The 14,519-nt window shown below is 39.9% G+C and overlaps 1 protein-coding gene across 1 annotated transcript; it reads left to right on the top strand.

Annotated features, from left to right (window-relative positions):
- Nucleotides 1-977: 977 nt before the first annotated feature.
- On the top strand, nucleotides 978-12,323 carry LOC134795077 (torso-like protein). Its single transcript, XM_063766913.1, has 5 exons — nucleotides 978-1,314; nucleotides 6,424-6,642; nucleotides 8,547-8,841; nucleotides 10,044-10,178; nucleotides 11,144-12,323. Exons 1-5 carry the CDS (start codon nucleotides 1,205-1,207, stop codon nucleotides 11,402-11,404), a joined length of 1,020 nt encoding a protein of 339 aa, XP_063622983.1. The 5' UTR covers nucleotides 978-1,204; the 3' UTR covers nucleotides 11,405-12,323.
- Nucleotides 12,324-14,519: the final 2,196 nt, after the last annotated feature.

The raw sequence follows: 14,519 nt of genomic DNA, 5'->3' as shown, positions 1-14,519 counted from the left end.
CCGGGGGTTGGCGCTCCGGGCCATGGCCCGGATGGCCCTAGGGTAAATACGCCCCTGGCCCAGCTAACGGCCAGCGCAGCGCGGTGGTAGCATCACCATGGCTGCTTCATAATCAAACAGCTTTAGGTACTTTAGCAAGTACCTACCGCCCTTTATGTTTAGTTACTTTTGGTTATTTGCATTTTAAAGTGTTCTGTCCACTATACCGTATCCTTCATCCATGACCGTAGTAGGAATGTGTCCATGACCGTAGTAGGAACGTGTCCATGACCGTAGTAGGAACGTGTCCATGACCGTAGTAGGAACGTGTCAGGCAAAAAATATTCTTTCTATTGAAAACTATGTTTAAGGTTCAATGTTTGTGAGGTTGGAATCGTATGATTGGCGCTAAGTATATCATGAACAAAATAAAACAAAAACAAGACGAATACTAAAGTCTGTACATTAACCAATAGGTACCTTTATTTACTACATAAGTTATTATATTTTTTGCTGTTATAACAATACCAAATATCGAGGTATTTGCCCGATTTATCTACTAGGTATTATAGGTATTATCATATTTATTATGTAGGTATGTCATAATACCTTTGACATTAACTGACACCGGAGGCTTCTATTTGTTAAAAACAAATTAATTTTGTTTGCTCAGCACTGGAGAATACGCAGAGAATTGTAGTTGTTATACTTTCGGTATTTTCATACAAATACCCATTTCAGCATAGGATAGATTATAAATCAGTAGGTACATAATAAAGTACCGTTGATAAGGCTCATTGCTCATATCATACACATTATGTGTGATTTTATTAAATCACTGATTTCAGTTTGGTAAACCAACGAATAGATACGAGTATACAAAAGTTACACGCGCCTGCTTAATACCGCTTATTTTCAGTAAGTATTGATAACAGCTATGTATTTATATATAAAGGTGTCACAATATACGTACGATACTACACGCTTTTCGAACGAGTTTCCTCAATTAACTTCATTTACAATAATGAATCGCGTTAAAATAGTATAGTGTAGCACGACTCTCAGTCTAATCTCGTAGGTCAAGTTCACAATGTGTTTACTTATGTACATCATTAGCAAAATGTGAAAAAACCTCAGTGTACATGCCGCTTCCACGCGGCGAGGAGTTTCAAATATTACATACAATATTACAATATTATATACATATTTTTACGCATTTTCGAAAATGTTTACGGTGCTTTTCATGATTTGTTTACGCGTGGCGTTTAGTGCGAGTGATGAAAGTGACTTGGGATATAGTTTGAGTATAGGGAATGCTATAAATGTGTTTGCCAAGTAAGTTTTTTTAAATATTTTGTGCAATTGTAATAAGATCAGGTGCACTCCGATTACGAAGCTATATGTAAATTAGTAGCATGTGTAATTACTTATTATCGAGTAATTGTATCAAGAAATAAACCCTAACTTTGTTTATATTATGTTTGTGCTGTAGGTAAACCGTTGGTCGCAATAAGGCATGATGTTGCTTTTAAACCAGAGGTCGCCGGTTCGAACCCCAGTTCGTGTCAATAAGTTAATACGCGGCAGGTAGCTAAATACTTTTTCATCACACTCGCTCAGTAAATGTGGAATTGCACGCAGCTTTAGCGGGAGTTATAGAAAAAGCGTTCTCCCATGAAGTTTCTAGTGCCATAATTAACAGTTTTTTGTCTTTATACTTAATTTTTGTATCGCAAGTGTGATGAAAAACATTGTGTGTAACTCGGGGCGTAATAATATTGCAAACTCGATCGAGTCTATAAATCGCTCCGGCAAGCCGTCGCGATTTAACGTACTCTCGTTTGCAATGTTCAACTTACGCCCCATGTTGCACAATATACTAATCTTTGATATTTAGCTACCTGCCGCGCGCTTTTTGGTGAAGGAAAATATCATAAAGAAACTGGACTAATCCCAGTAAGGCCCAGTTTCCCCTTTGGGTTAGGAAGGTCTGACGGTAGTCGCTTTCGGAAAAACTAGTCGCTTATTCTTGTGATTAGGTTGCCAAACTAAGATGAGCCGGAATACTTAGTGCTCTTATATTCTGGAGCAGGTACTTACATGAAGTGACACCCCTTTAACTCTATTATTATAATACGTTTATTTATTTTTCTTCTTAGGCTAGGTCATTTATAGTATGATGATAAAAGTAAAATACAAAAACACATAACAAACAATAAAAAATACATATAAACACATTATAAAAAAACCTATTAGCTAGGGTGCCGCCGGCAGCGGGGCAAGGCCCAAGCTGCTGGTGGTCAGGGCTGCAGAGTGAGGAACCGACGTACTATACGCGCCGTGTCCAAGATCACCGCCTTCTGCATCTGACTCTTGATCCAACCACCTAGCGAAAGTCTCTCAAGGTGTTGGTCGAGACTCTTCGCTATTAGACCGTTTACTGAAACGACTATCGGGACAATGATCGTCGAATCAACATCCCACATGGCGGTTAGTTAGCTCGTGAGCCAAGTCTAGGTACTTACTGGACTTTTCCTTCTCGGCCTTCACGAGATTCTCATCATGGGGGATGGTGATGTCAACGAGCACAGCCCGACGTTGCGATCGATCTATTATCACTATGTCAGGCTTATTGGCTACAATAGTCCTGTCAGTGATGATAGATCGATCCCAATAGAGCGTGGCACGACCATTCTCGAGAACAGGCGCAGGTAAGTACTTGTAGTACGGTACTTCGCAGTCCACAAGGCCATATAGAAGAGCAAGTTGCTGGTGAATAATCCTGGCTACGAGATTATGTCTGTGCAAGTACTCGCCGTTAGCAAGATGAGAACACCCGGAAATGATATGCCTGAGTGACTCTCCGGGACGGCGGCATGCCCGACAAATGTCGACCGTACCGTCCTTCAGGATATATTTCCGATAGTTGTTCGTCATCATCACTTCGTCCGCAATTGCACAGGCAAAACCCTCGGTTTCTCCGAAGAGGTCCCCGAATCGTAACCAGTACACCGACGCGAGCAGGTCCACATCGGGTCCCGTGAGGGCCTTGTAGAACCGCCCGTGTAGCACCTTACTCTCCCATGCCGCCTTGCGATCCGCAGTACTTAGTACCACAGGTTTGCGCCAGTTCTCGTTTGCCAAGGAGAGCGGCGTGAGGTTCCTGTCTACTGCCACCACATCACGATGCATCCCACACTCGTTGTTAAGGAAATAATTCCTGAGATTGTACACCTCGCGGTTATGGAGATCCTTGGCGTTTAGGAAGCCTCGGCCTCCACACTTGCGTGGGATGTCATACATTATAATTATTATTATCTTGGAAGTAGGATCCGACATTATCGGAAGCATTTTATCGGATGACGGATGTAAGATCCTACATTCGATATCGGATCGGACAATGTGAAAACGCTCTGAGGTTCGCAAGATTAATATGAAAACTTGAGTTTGGCGCAGGTTCCCTAAAACCCACTGGTATTAAATTAATATATAGAGATAGAGACAGACAGAAAGTCTTGGGCGGATTTGGAGGAGGCGAGGAGGATTTAGAATATTTAGATAGATACGTGGGCCATACTGAAAGTTTCTGGATTCTGATATATGAGACCACTTATTATTTATAAGTAGCCAGTTCCAGGAATTTTCAATATGCCCTAAGTAGTAGGTATATGATTCATTGAGCAAGTGATAGGTATATTTATAGCTTCGTCGGATATCTCATATCAACAAGTGGTCGAAAACAGCTTGCATTTTTACATTTCACTTCCATACTCATTACTCATATAGTACCTATTTTGACGTGCAATTTTTTTATAATTACACATTAATACGTTACCTATTTCAATAGTTTTAATGACACTTGATTGCTGCTAGCCAAAAAAAATATGGTTGTCTGTAAAGTCGGTTTACGGTCGATAATTTTGAGTGATAGCGTCAAAAGAAAACATTGATGAAAAATTGCATACTTTGGCCGCTTCGAGCAACACAGGCTTCCGACACATCGGAAGGGAGGGGCCCAAGCGATACCTCACCGTACAAATCTTTCTGCCATTTTTCGCGGGGGGAAAGGTGCACACAGTCGCACTTCTCACACACTTACATACAAAATCCAATATGTAATGAGGACACAAATACATAGAAAATGACACACGTCAAAGACAAATCTTGCAAACCTCGATCTCTTTTTGTGTACGGACGAGTGACAAGTGTCACAACACGCACACTAACACATTTTCGTTGAAGTATGTTATTGTATTCTGAGAGATGAGAAGTCGGATTTGTCGCTCGACCGATCCGCAATTTGTACTGAGCGAGCAAAATCGATAAATCCAACAATTACATGAGACTAAAATATAATAATTGTGTTTGAATGTAATTAAACGTATGATATGTAAAAAAAAATATTACATGTGAAATGTAACACTTTCTTTTTGTAAATTTGATGTCCACGACCTCTTTTTATAACAAAAAACCGAGCAAACAGGCATTTTTGTGCAGCAGTGTTCACGCGCGCGTCTGGACTCGGTCTAGTGAAAAATCCAAGTGCAACTAGTTTTATTACCCGCGCTAGATTAGATTGACGCGCTAATCTTGTACCTCGGCAGAGGGGAAATAGTGCGAATACCGCCTCCCTTCCGTGTTACTCGAAGTTTGGCCGTAACGTTACCATGGCGTTATTATATGTCCACAACGTTACCAAGGAGATTTGTCCACAACGTGACACTTTTTCGTGCATGCTACCGGTGTTCATCGATTTATAAGACGTTATCACGGCATAAAAATTACAAAGAAGAAAATTCAACCCGTCACTCTTCCACTCGTATCACTGTTTCACAATTTGTTAATTGTTCATTAATCTTATTTTATTACAGTCAGGTGATAGAGCACGCATACTGTCAGTCAAATATCAAATCTCTGTAGCAATAAACTTATCTCCCAAATACGTATATTCGAAATAGACACAAGGTTACTTCACGAACTTGGCCTGGCTCTGTCGAGTCTAAAATATGATAATATAATCATCATCGTCATCATCATCATATCAGCCAAAGGACGTCCACTGCTGGACATAGGCCTCCCCCAAAGAGTGCCACAATGACCGGTCTTGCGCCACCCGCATCCAGCGGACTCCTGCGACCTTTACCAGGTCGTCCTCCACATTGTGGGGGGTCTACCCACGCTGCGCCTTCCGGTACGTGGTCACCACTCGAGAACCTTTCCGCCCCAATGGCCATCGGTTCTACGGGCAATGTGCCTCGCCCATTGCCTCTTAAGTTTAGCGATTCGGAGGGCTACATTGGTTACTTTGGTTCTGCTGCGGATATTAATATAATATTATAATAATATTTCCACATGACATCAAGTCTCTCCAAATGGCCTCTACGTGTTGGATCTATATCCCCACGCACGCCTTATAGTTATAAATGACCGGGCTCGAAAGACCCGAGTTTCAAAACGGAGATACTTATAATAATATTGGCTTAATTATGTCTTTACATGGAAATGATAACGTAGAGATTTAATACTTAAAACACGTGTTTGCACTCACTGTACTTCACCTATGTAACATCCAAACTATGAAATAAATAAATAAAAAATAAAAAAAATGTTAAGTCAGTTGAATTTTACGATTGTAGCAAACCTATATGATATGGACCTACATGATAATAGGGGAAATACGACCAAAATGATATAGTAGGGCTTATTTAATAACTTTCACGGGACCAAATTTTTATAATCACGAGTAAGTATCTGCTCAAATAGGTACGATTCCCTTACGTTGTCATGCACTCCGGAAATCTCCGGGTCGGAGTGCAATAATGCTTAGTTAAGTGCAATACACAATTAAGTGACATACTTTACCTATAAATACGTAGATTCGAAATAGACACAAGGTTACTTCACGAACTTGGCCTGGCTCTGTCGAGTCTAAAATATGATAATGTCGTCCATATTGGCTAAATTTATGTCTTTGCATGGAAATGATAACGTAGAGATTTAATACTTAAAACACGTGTTTGCCTTAAATGTTAAGTCAGTTGAATTTTACGATTGTAGCAAACCTATATTATATGATAAAAGGGGAAATACGGCCAAAATGACATAGTAGGCTTATTTAATAACTTTCACGAGACCAAATTTTTATAATCACGAGTAAGCTCAATCTGCTCAAGTAGGTACAATTTCCTTACGTTGTCATGCACTCCGGAAATCTCCGGAGTCCAATAATGCTTATTGCTCTGGGTTGGAAAGTCAGATGGCAGTCGCTTACATAAAAACTAGTGCCTACGTCATGGGATTAGTTGTCAAGCGGAGCGGACCCCAGGCTCCCATTAGCCATGGCAGAATGCCGGGATAACGCTCGGAAGAAGAAGAATAGTTCAATGGTTTACCCCTGCCGCACCAATTTCAATAGTCAGATTTAATAACCTAACACCTTTCCAGCTACGGCGACCTCTCCCAAGTAACCCAAGTGATCTCAGCGGACTATGACGACGACGAGGAGGAGTTCCCAGACCCCTTCAGCGAGAAGAATATTAAGGTCTTCCTTAATGTGAGCAGCAAAGAAACCCTGGGCGAAGACAGGGTGGAGATGAACATCTTACTCTGTGAGACCTTTGACGAGCTGCTGGATGGATACTTCCAGAATTTTCAGATTGAGGGGTAAGAGTTATACTTTATTTTATTTACACTGAAATATTTCTTAAAGCCAGCAGCTAGGGGGCGCTGGGAGAAGACAGGGTGGCGATGAATATACTGCTGTGTGAGACCTTTGATGAGTTGCCCGTTGGATACTTCCAGAATTTTCAGATTGAGGGGTAAGAGGTATACCTACTTTATTTTCTTTACACTGAAGTATTTCTTAAAACCAGCAGCTAGGAGATGCTGGGAGATGACAGGGTGTTGACGAACATACTGCTGTGCTGTGTGAGACCTTATAGTTTCTTCTTCTTCTTTACACTGAAGTACTTCTTAAAGCCAGCAGCAAAGAAACCCTGGGCGAAGACAGGGTGGAGAGGAACATCTTACTCTTTGAGACCTTTGACGAGCTGATCGATGGGTACTTCCAGAATTTTCAGATTGAGGGGTACGAGTTATACTTTCTTTTCTGTACACTGAAGTATTCCTTAAAGCCAGCAGCAAGGAGGCGCTGGGAGAAGACAAGGTGGAGATGAACATACTGCTGTGTGAGACCTTTGGCGAGCTGCTCGATGGATACTTCCAGAATTTTCAGATTGAGGGGTAAGAGTCATACTATCTTTTCTTCACACTGAAGTATTTCTCAAAGGCAGCAGCTAGGAGGCGCTGAGTGAAGACCGGGTGGAGATGAATATACCATTGTGTGAATCCTTTGATAAGTTGCTGGATGAATACTTCTAGAATTTTCAGATTGAGGGGCAAGAAATTTACTTTTATTTTTATAAGCTTACAGGAAGGTATTCAGATTCATTCTATACACATTCCGTCATCCTAGTTTAAGCTGATAACGTAAACGTGCAATAGATATTGCGTTTAATGATTCACAGGAAAATTTATGATAAAATGAATCATTGAGTCGATAACTTGACACTCACGATTAATTAGTCAAGATCATGACTCTAACTGACATCTAACTACATTGTTAATCTTTGCCACACAATATCTTCGCGTTTAGTTATTTATAATGTCTAATCAAGACAGTGCCTATCACTACTAATATTATAAATGCGAAAGTAACTCCTGTCTGTCTGTCTGTCTGTTACCTCTTCACCCTTAAACTGCTGAACAGATTCAGATCAAGTTTTGTATGGGGATACTTAGTTTCATAGAATAGTTTTTATCCATTATCATAATTCCACGCAGTCTAACAGCTCGGCCACGACATTGCGCGTCTGGCGACGGCGGCTACGGCAACCATAGGTAGGAACGAAAGGTCCGATCGCTGTGTCTCGCTCCAACCTATGGTTATCGCTGCCGCCGTCGCCATGTCGTGGCCGAGCCGTAAGTAGCGGGCAGAATCTAGTTTGATATAATGGGAGCAATTTGGTGGCCTAGCGGTAAGACGTGCGACTTTCCACCCTGACAGCGCGGTTAACCCCGGCTCGTACCAATGAGTTACTCTGAACTTATATATGAAATACCAAGGTATATGTTAAGTCCCCATTTCGCTTTGGACCAGCGTGGGGACCAAAGCCCAAACAGCGTGGGTAAAAAGTGATGACTAAATAATAACATTTCATGAATGTTGGGTTGGCACGCGGGGTGTTGGAAATATTCATGAGTCTCGGCGAAGTGTTAAAAGCAAAAATTAGCTTTCAATGCAAAACCAGAATTACTAAAGTGTCATTCTACGGAACTTGCTAACTATGTAAACAAAAGTCACTAGTAAATTCATCATTCAGAGACAGTTCCATAGAATGACACTTTAAGGGCCACTTGCACCATTCACTAACCCGAGGTTAACCGGTTGAACCTCGAGTTACCAAGGTTACCAGTACAATTTGACACTGGGTTAACGGTTTAACCGGTAAGCCCCGAGTTAGTGGGATGGTGCAAGTGGCGCTAAGTTGACATTCTCTCGTTTTCAGAACAGACAAGCCCTGGAAAGCCTTCATGGGCGACTGGATCCAGGACGAAATCATGCGCACCCTCGGCATAGACGTCGACATCGTCCGCGACAACTGCTGCTACGTTCTTCTAAAGCTGTCAAAAGTGCACAAAACTGTCAAAATTGACAGTTTGGAACACGTGGCTGTCAAGAGCTATGTGGAGAAGGCGATGGGCGCCATGAATGGGAGCGACGTGGCAGATATCAGGAAGTTTATGAGGAGTTATGGGACGCATTATATTGATTCTTATGTGACGGGGAATTTTGTTTATCAGGTAATATTTAGTTCCTATGTTATACATTATATTTACTTTTAATAGAATGAGAGCCATGCCAATTATTTTATGTATATGGGTTACGGATACGGATTTTGTATACGGATAGTATTTCCCGACATTAAATAATAAATAAATAAAATAAAATTCTTTTATTTGCATAAAATATGGTACAGTCACCTGCAATAATATGTTACACAACGAAGGCCGCAAAAATATCTGACACGATCTTATTTGTAGAGCCATAAGAGTGTGTCACATATTTTTGCGGCCTTCGAAGAGTAACATATTATTGCAGGTGACTGTACAACAAGGTGATATTGAAAAGATTATCCTGCACAGTGACATATTTTGCTGGTTAAGCATGCAAATGTTAAGTTAAAGCTATACATAGGTGGTCTTAATTTATTACATTGTTTACTTACATTACAACTATAATTTCTACTTAATATTACTAGATTTGGAGGAACTCGTTTAAAGAATAAAATACCTGTTTTTTGAGCCATGTATATAGTTGCGCTTTGAATAGATTTGGGGGATTTTACGCCGGTCAAGGCCGGAGCGCCCTATATTAGAGTCAAAGAAATAGGAAGTTTTAAAGCCCGGTTCGGAATTTTCCAATCAACGACATAAGTTTTCGCTATCTTCGACGAGCAGCAATAATCCGCCAACCCTAAAGCCCCCTCCAGACTATGCGCGTGAATCGCGGGCGAAGCCGCGAACGCGAGTGTGGAGTCGATTTCGCTGTCTGCGAAAATCGACGCCACACTCACGTTCGCGGCTTCGCGCCGTGATTCGCGCACGAGTGAGGAGGGGGCTTAAGAGCCGATTTCAAGTTGAAGTTACCGATTTAAGCCACAAGGTGGCGTAGTCTACAACGCCCAAGACTCCCAAGAGACCGTGCTTGCACTGTATTATAATTAGTGGGCATCACCATTGTTGGCATGAAGTTTTTATGACAATTTTAAGCTTGCGATTTAAACTAAATGGTTATTAGGTAGGTAATTAGGTGTAGTCTGACAAAAAGAGTAGAAATTAAAAAGTGGCAATACTGTACTTAGTGTCGTCCCGTTCTTTTATATAAAATGATTTGAAAGGGACGACACTACAGTATTGCCACTTTAATTTCTACTCTTTTTTGTCAGACTGTACAGAACCCAACGCGCAGTTTCTATAAGTATAAGTTGCATTATCTGTTGCAGGTGTTCAAATTCAAGAGGTACGGGTACAACATGCTGCGTTCGTACGTGCGAGACCGGAAACACCATACAAACAACTCGGACAGACTGAGGTCCCACTTCGCCTCCAACTTCCTTAGACAAGTCGGGGATATTAGGGTATGTTCCCAATAGTGTTCGAATTTAACACATTCAGTGCCGAAAACCCGACTATCGGGTATTTTATAATTTAGTTCCCAGGCCGGACGACCCGATAGTCGGGATCGTGGTACTACTGCTTTATATGACGAAATTGTTGTGGCCTGGCGCGGACGTCTTGTTTGGCTGGGTGGCAATGAATGTGTTATTAGATTAGTAGGTAGATAGTTACATTTTATTGCATTTGCGAGTTATATACGAGACCTGTAATTTATTTTTTGAGCCGTAAATGCCGTAATAATGGCACCACCACACTTTGTTGCTGCAAAATCAGTGCAGATTGCTCATATGATTCGCTTTAACGAGACGAGTCTAATTTTTGGCGGCATTAAATGCAGTCGGCAATAATAAGGGCTGATTTAGACGGCGCGAGGACTCGCATTCGATTTTAGTTGCATTCCGGACAATGGGTTACGTCCAATTCAACCGACTGATCAAAGCCCGCAATGTAATGAAACTCGCATGCGAGTTCGCACGCCGTCTAAATCAGCCTTAAAGTACCTACATTTAAAAACATATTTTTTTTTTGTCAGAAACTTATTTGCAGCAATCTGTGTTACCTACTGTTATCCCCCTGGCTCACGAGACAGACCAACAGCAAAAAAGTTGCTTGACCAATAAGTAAATTAAAAAAAAAAATTCCGGCCAATCATTGTCTATGGTAATATAGTTTTTAAAAGTATATGTGATAGGCCTCTTTGTTTCATATTTTGTCCTAGATGTACAGTCACCTGCAATAATATGTTACTCTTCGAAGGCCGCAATATGTGACACGCTCTTATGGCTCTACAAATAAGATCGTGTCAGATATTTTTGCGGCCTTCGTTGTGTAATATTAATATATTATTGCAGGTGACTGTACATACTTCAACATTTTGGGCTCCAGGTCATTGTATACCTACTCATTAATCAACTTTTAATTACAGATAGCAAGCGGCAAAAAAACCATTGAAGCCTGGGCCCGACGGAACCTCCTGGACAGCCAATACCTCTACTACCGACCAAGTTTACTGCGACTCTTCTACAATAACGCTTTAATACTGTCCCTCAATCGTATGTTAGACGATGGAGCCTTACTAGGGCTCTCCCTCAAGACCCTAGCTCCCTTGTTTAAAGATGAGGAGAAGAGAAAACGATATGTAGAAGTGGTGGAGAATGATATGAAGCTTTGGGAGGTTAATGCTTAACCTTTTAGATAGGCAAATATAAAAATAGTTTTTTAAATAATTATACATTAAGAATGATACAGATATGAAATTAAGAAATTGATGAATATTGAATACCCCACTTTTCGATGTAGTAATGTCATCATCATGCCCCGGGAATTTTGGGTGCGGAAATGATTTTGTGTATTTATAACTTGTTTATTGTAAAATAGTTATGAATATGAATACAAATACAAATATGAATTAAAAATAGGTAGATAGCTCCAAGTACTTGTGTTAAAAATAGTTTCTGTTATTACAGTTTAAACCAATTTTTTGGCATATCCGGGGTATGGTCGTCATTAATGTCAAATTTGTATGAAAATATGACGTTTACACTTGTTATACTCAAGTCGGTGCAAAGTTAGGTTAGACAGCATATCACAAAACCACTACGCTGGATTATTTGGCTATGCCAAGAGCTAAGAACAAACTTTCTTATGTACTTGTGTATATAACCGGCACTGTATAAACATTCTGAAATGTTTGTAGCCAGTGATTTATTTAGAAAATGACAATTTATTTCTAAAAACATGTAGGTAATTCACCAGTAACTGGTCACTTGTAGGAATTGGCCGCCTTAAAAAAAAAACCTATAAAAAAAAAAAAAAAAAAAAAAAAAAAATATATTAACCTATAAAGATAATATATTTTAGTATAAGGTGGCTAGTTTTTGAAGACTCGCCACTTAGGGGCTGTCCATAAATTACGTCATAGTTTTTTGACGATTTTTGACCCCCCCCCCCCCCCCCTAATATCATCCAAAAATCATGCTTCAAATGACCCCGTTTCCTCCTACGTCATGCTACATCATCCGATGTCCAGACCCCCCCCCCCCTAATTTGAAATGACGTAATTTATGAATAGCCCCTTATTGAAAACCTTATACTAAAATTAATTTTGTTTATAGGTCAATAGAATCATTTTTAGTTTAGGGGGCTATTCATAAATTACGTCATTTCAAATTAGGGGGGGGGGGTCTGGACATCGGATGACGGTAGCATGAAGTAGGAGGAAATGGGGTCATTTGAAGCATGATTTTTGGATGATTATGGGGGGGGGGGGGGGGTCAAAAATCGTCAAAAATCGATGACGTAATTTATGGACAGCCCCTAGGGTGGCCAATTACTAACAGTGGCCAGTGGCGAATTACCCTAATTACAAGTTTTAAAACACTATTCTAAGTATGTTTATATTACTTAAAATCTAGTTATGTTATGGCTTTGAGGAATAAATTGTCAATTAATTTGTTTTAAGTGTAAGCAGTATTGAAAAGTGAATAAACTTTTTATTATTTATAGCACATTTTATTTCCGTGAAATATAATTTAAGCTCGGAGTATTTTATTAGGTATTATTATAGCTATTTGTTCCGTTATTTCTTTCAGCTATCCCTTACAATACATTAATTATAAGAAATAACATCAATTTATATGAAAAATAAAGAATATTAATTGTACAAATAGACTCTTAAGTAGTGATCCAAATGACTCGAGCCTTTGGAGCTCTTTTTTTAGGGCTCGTCTCATCTGTTGAAGCCTAAAAGGCTAAAAGCCTATTTAGCTCTTTAGCCCTCGAGCCTAGTTCTATTTAAGAGCCTAGACTCTTGGAGCTAATAACCTTATTAAGGCCCTAAAAAAAACCTATTTAGCTCATTAGCCCCCGAGCCTAGTTCTATTTAAGTTCCTAAACTCTTGGGGCTCATAACTTTATTAAGCCCCAAGAGTCTAGGCTCTTAAATAGAATTAGGCTCGGGGGCTAAAGAGCTAAATAGCCTTTAGCCTTTTAGGCGTCAAGAGATGAGGCGAGCCCTAAAAAAAGAGCTAAAAGGCTCGAGTCCTTTGGATCACTACTCTTAAGTGTACATCGGTGGACCTCATTACATAAGACAAGGTCCATCGATGTACAGTTAACAGTGTGGGTGATGGATATGTGTACAGTATTAGAGAAATGTCCATAGTTTGACAGCTGAAATATATGGCGCTGCACAGTGCCATGTTTTGTGTTCACTGGATTATCAAATACAAGTTTTGGCAACCAGAGTTACCGCATAATTTACGGCGCCATCTACATCAGCTGTCAAATTCGAGACACGATTTGGTCTTTGACTTTACTGATCTTATACATGCAATGAATCTTTTCTCAAAGTTTTCATAAAATCTCCGCTGTTAGTGTTAGTTCAGCTTATACATATGTACAGTCAGCTACAGAGAGAGGTGACCACATCAAAGAGAATTTGAAATAGAGAGTTACTGTCATGGTAAATTATGTAGCTACAGTACATTTACTGCCATCTTTCGAAAGAATATTAAAACTGTTAGAACGCCGTTTGACTTTGATCATTATTCTTTCACTGATATGTGTTAACTTGTTAAATAATAATATTAACGCCATCTACTCGAGCGTAGGCTGAAGGTTATGGCGCCATCGCTCGAAAACATTGCACCATACCTTTGACCTAGTGTCGAGTAGATGGCGTTAATATTAATATTTAACAAGTTAACACATATCATTGAAAGAATAAGGATCAAAGTCAAATGGCGTTCTAACAGTGTTAATTTTCTGTCGAAAGATGGCAGTACATTTACAGTGGCTACATAATTTACTTTGACAATCCGCTTCTATACACTCTATTCTCTTTGCCTCACATGCATAGAAATTTGTTTGCAAGGTTTGCTGTACATCGACTCTTATGATCATATTTAGCACATTTTTATTATGATTACAACCTAAAATTCATATTCACACGCAAAAATTATGTAATAAAATCGGGTAAAAATTTGCTGTTCCATAGAACGTAAACGTATGAGACAGCTGGTTTTTTTTTTTTCGTTTTTTCGGCAGGCCCCAACGTAAAAGTTATTCAGTATGACCTATAAGGCTACTTACATATTCAGAGTATGGTCAAACATAACAAAGTCACTTTGTAAAAGGTATCTAATTATTTTTTGCGTGACACTGCATTGTCACACGTGTCACTAACATCATAACTTTATAGCACATCAGTCTTGTATAGGTGAACCAGGATCTATTGAGGGTGCGCCATGTTACGGAAATTTGTTGGTACTAATTTCTAGCAATGGCAACAATTTTAATAA

This window comes from Cydia splendana, chromosome 11, assembly GCF_910591565.1.
Source record: "Cydia splendana chromosome 11, ilCydSple1.2, whole genome shotgun sequence".
NCBI classification, from domain to species: Eukaryota; Metazoa; Arthropoda; class Insecta; order Lepidoptera; family Tortricidae; genus Cydia; species Cydia splendana.
The sequence above is the reverse complement of the archived record's forward strand: the minus strand, read 5'-3'. Positions and strand labels throughout refer to the sequence as shown.

What these genes read in the sequence shown, in the direction of transcription:
- LOC134795077 (XM_063766913.1), top strand. Translation starts at nt 1,205, where the DNA reads ATGTTTACGGTGCTTTTCATGATTTGTTTACGCGTGGCGTTTAGTGCG. An exon ending in GCTATAAATGTGTTTGCCAA is followed by an intron (nt 1,315 to 6,423) that starts GTAAGTTTTTTT and finishes ACACCTTTCCAG; the next exon opens with CTACGGCGACCTCTCCCAAG. An exon ending in CAGAATTTTCAGATTGAGGG is followed by an intron (nt 6,643 to 8,546) that starts GTAAGAGTTATA and finishes TCTCGTTTTCAG; the next exon opens with AACAGACAAGCCCTGGAAAG.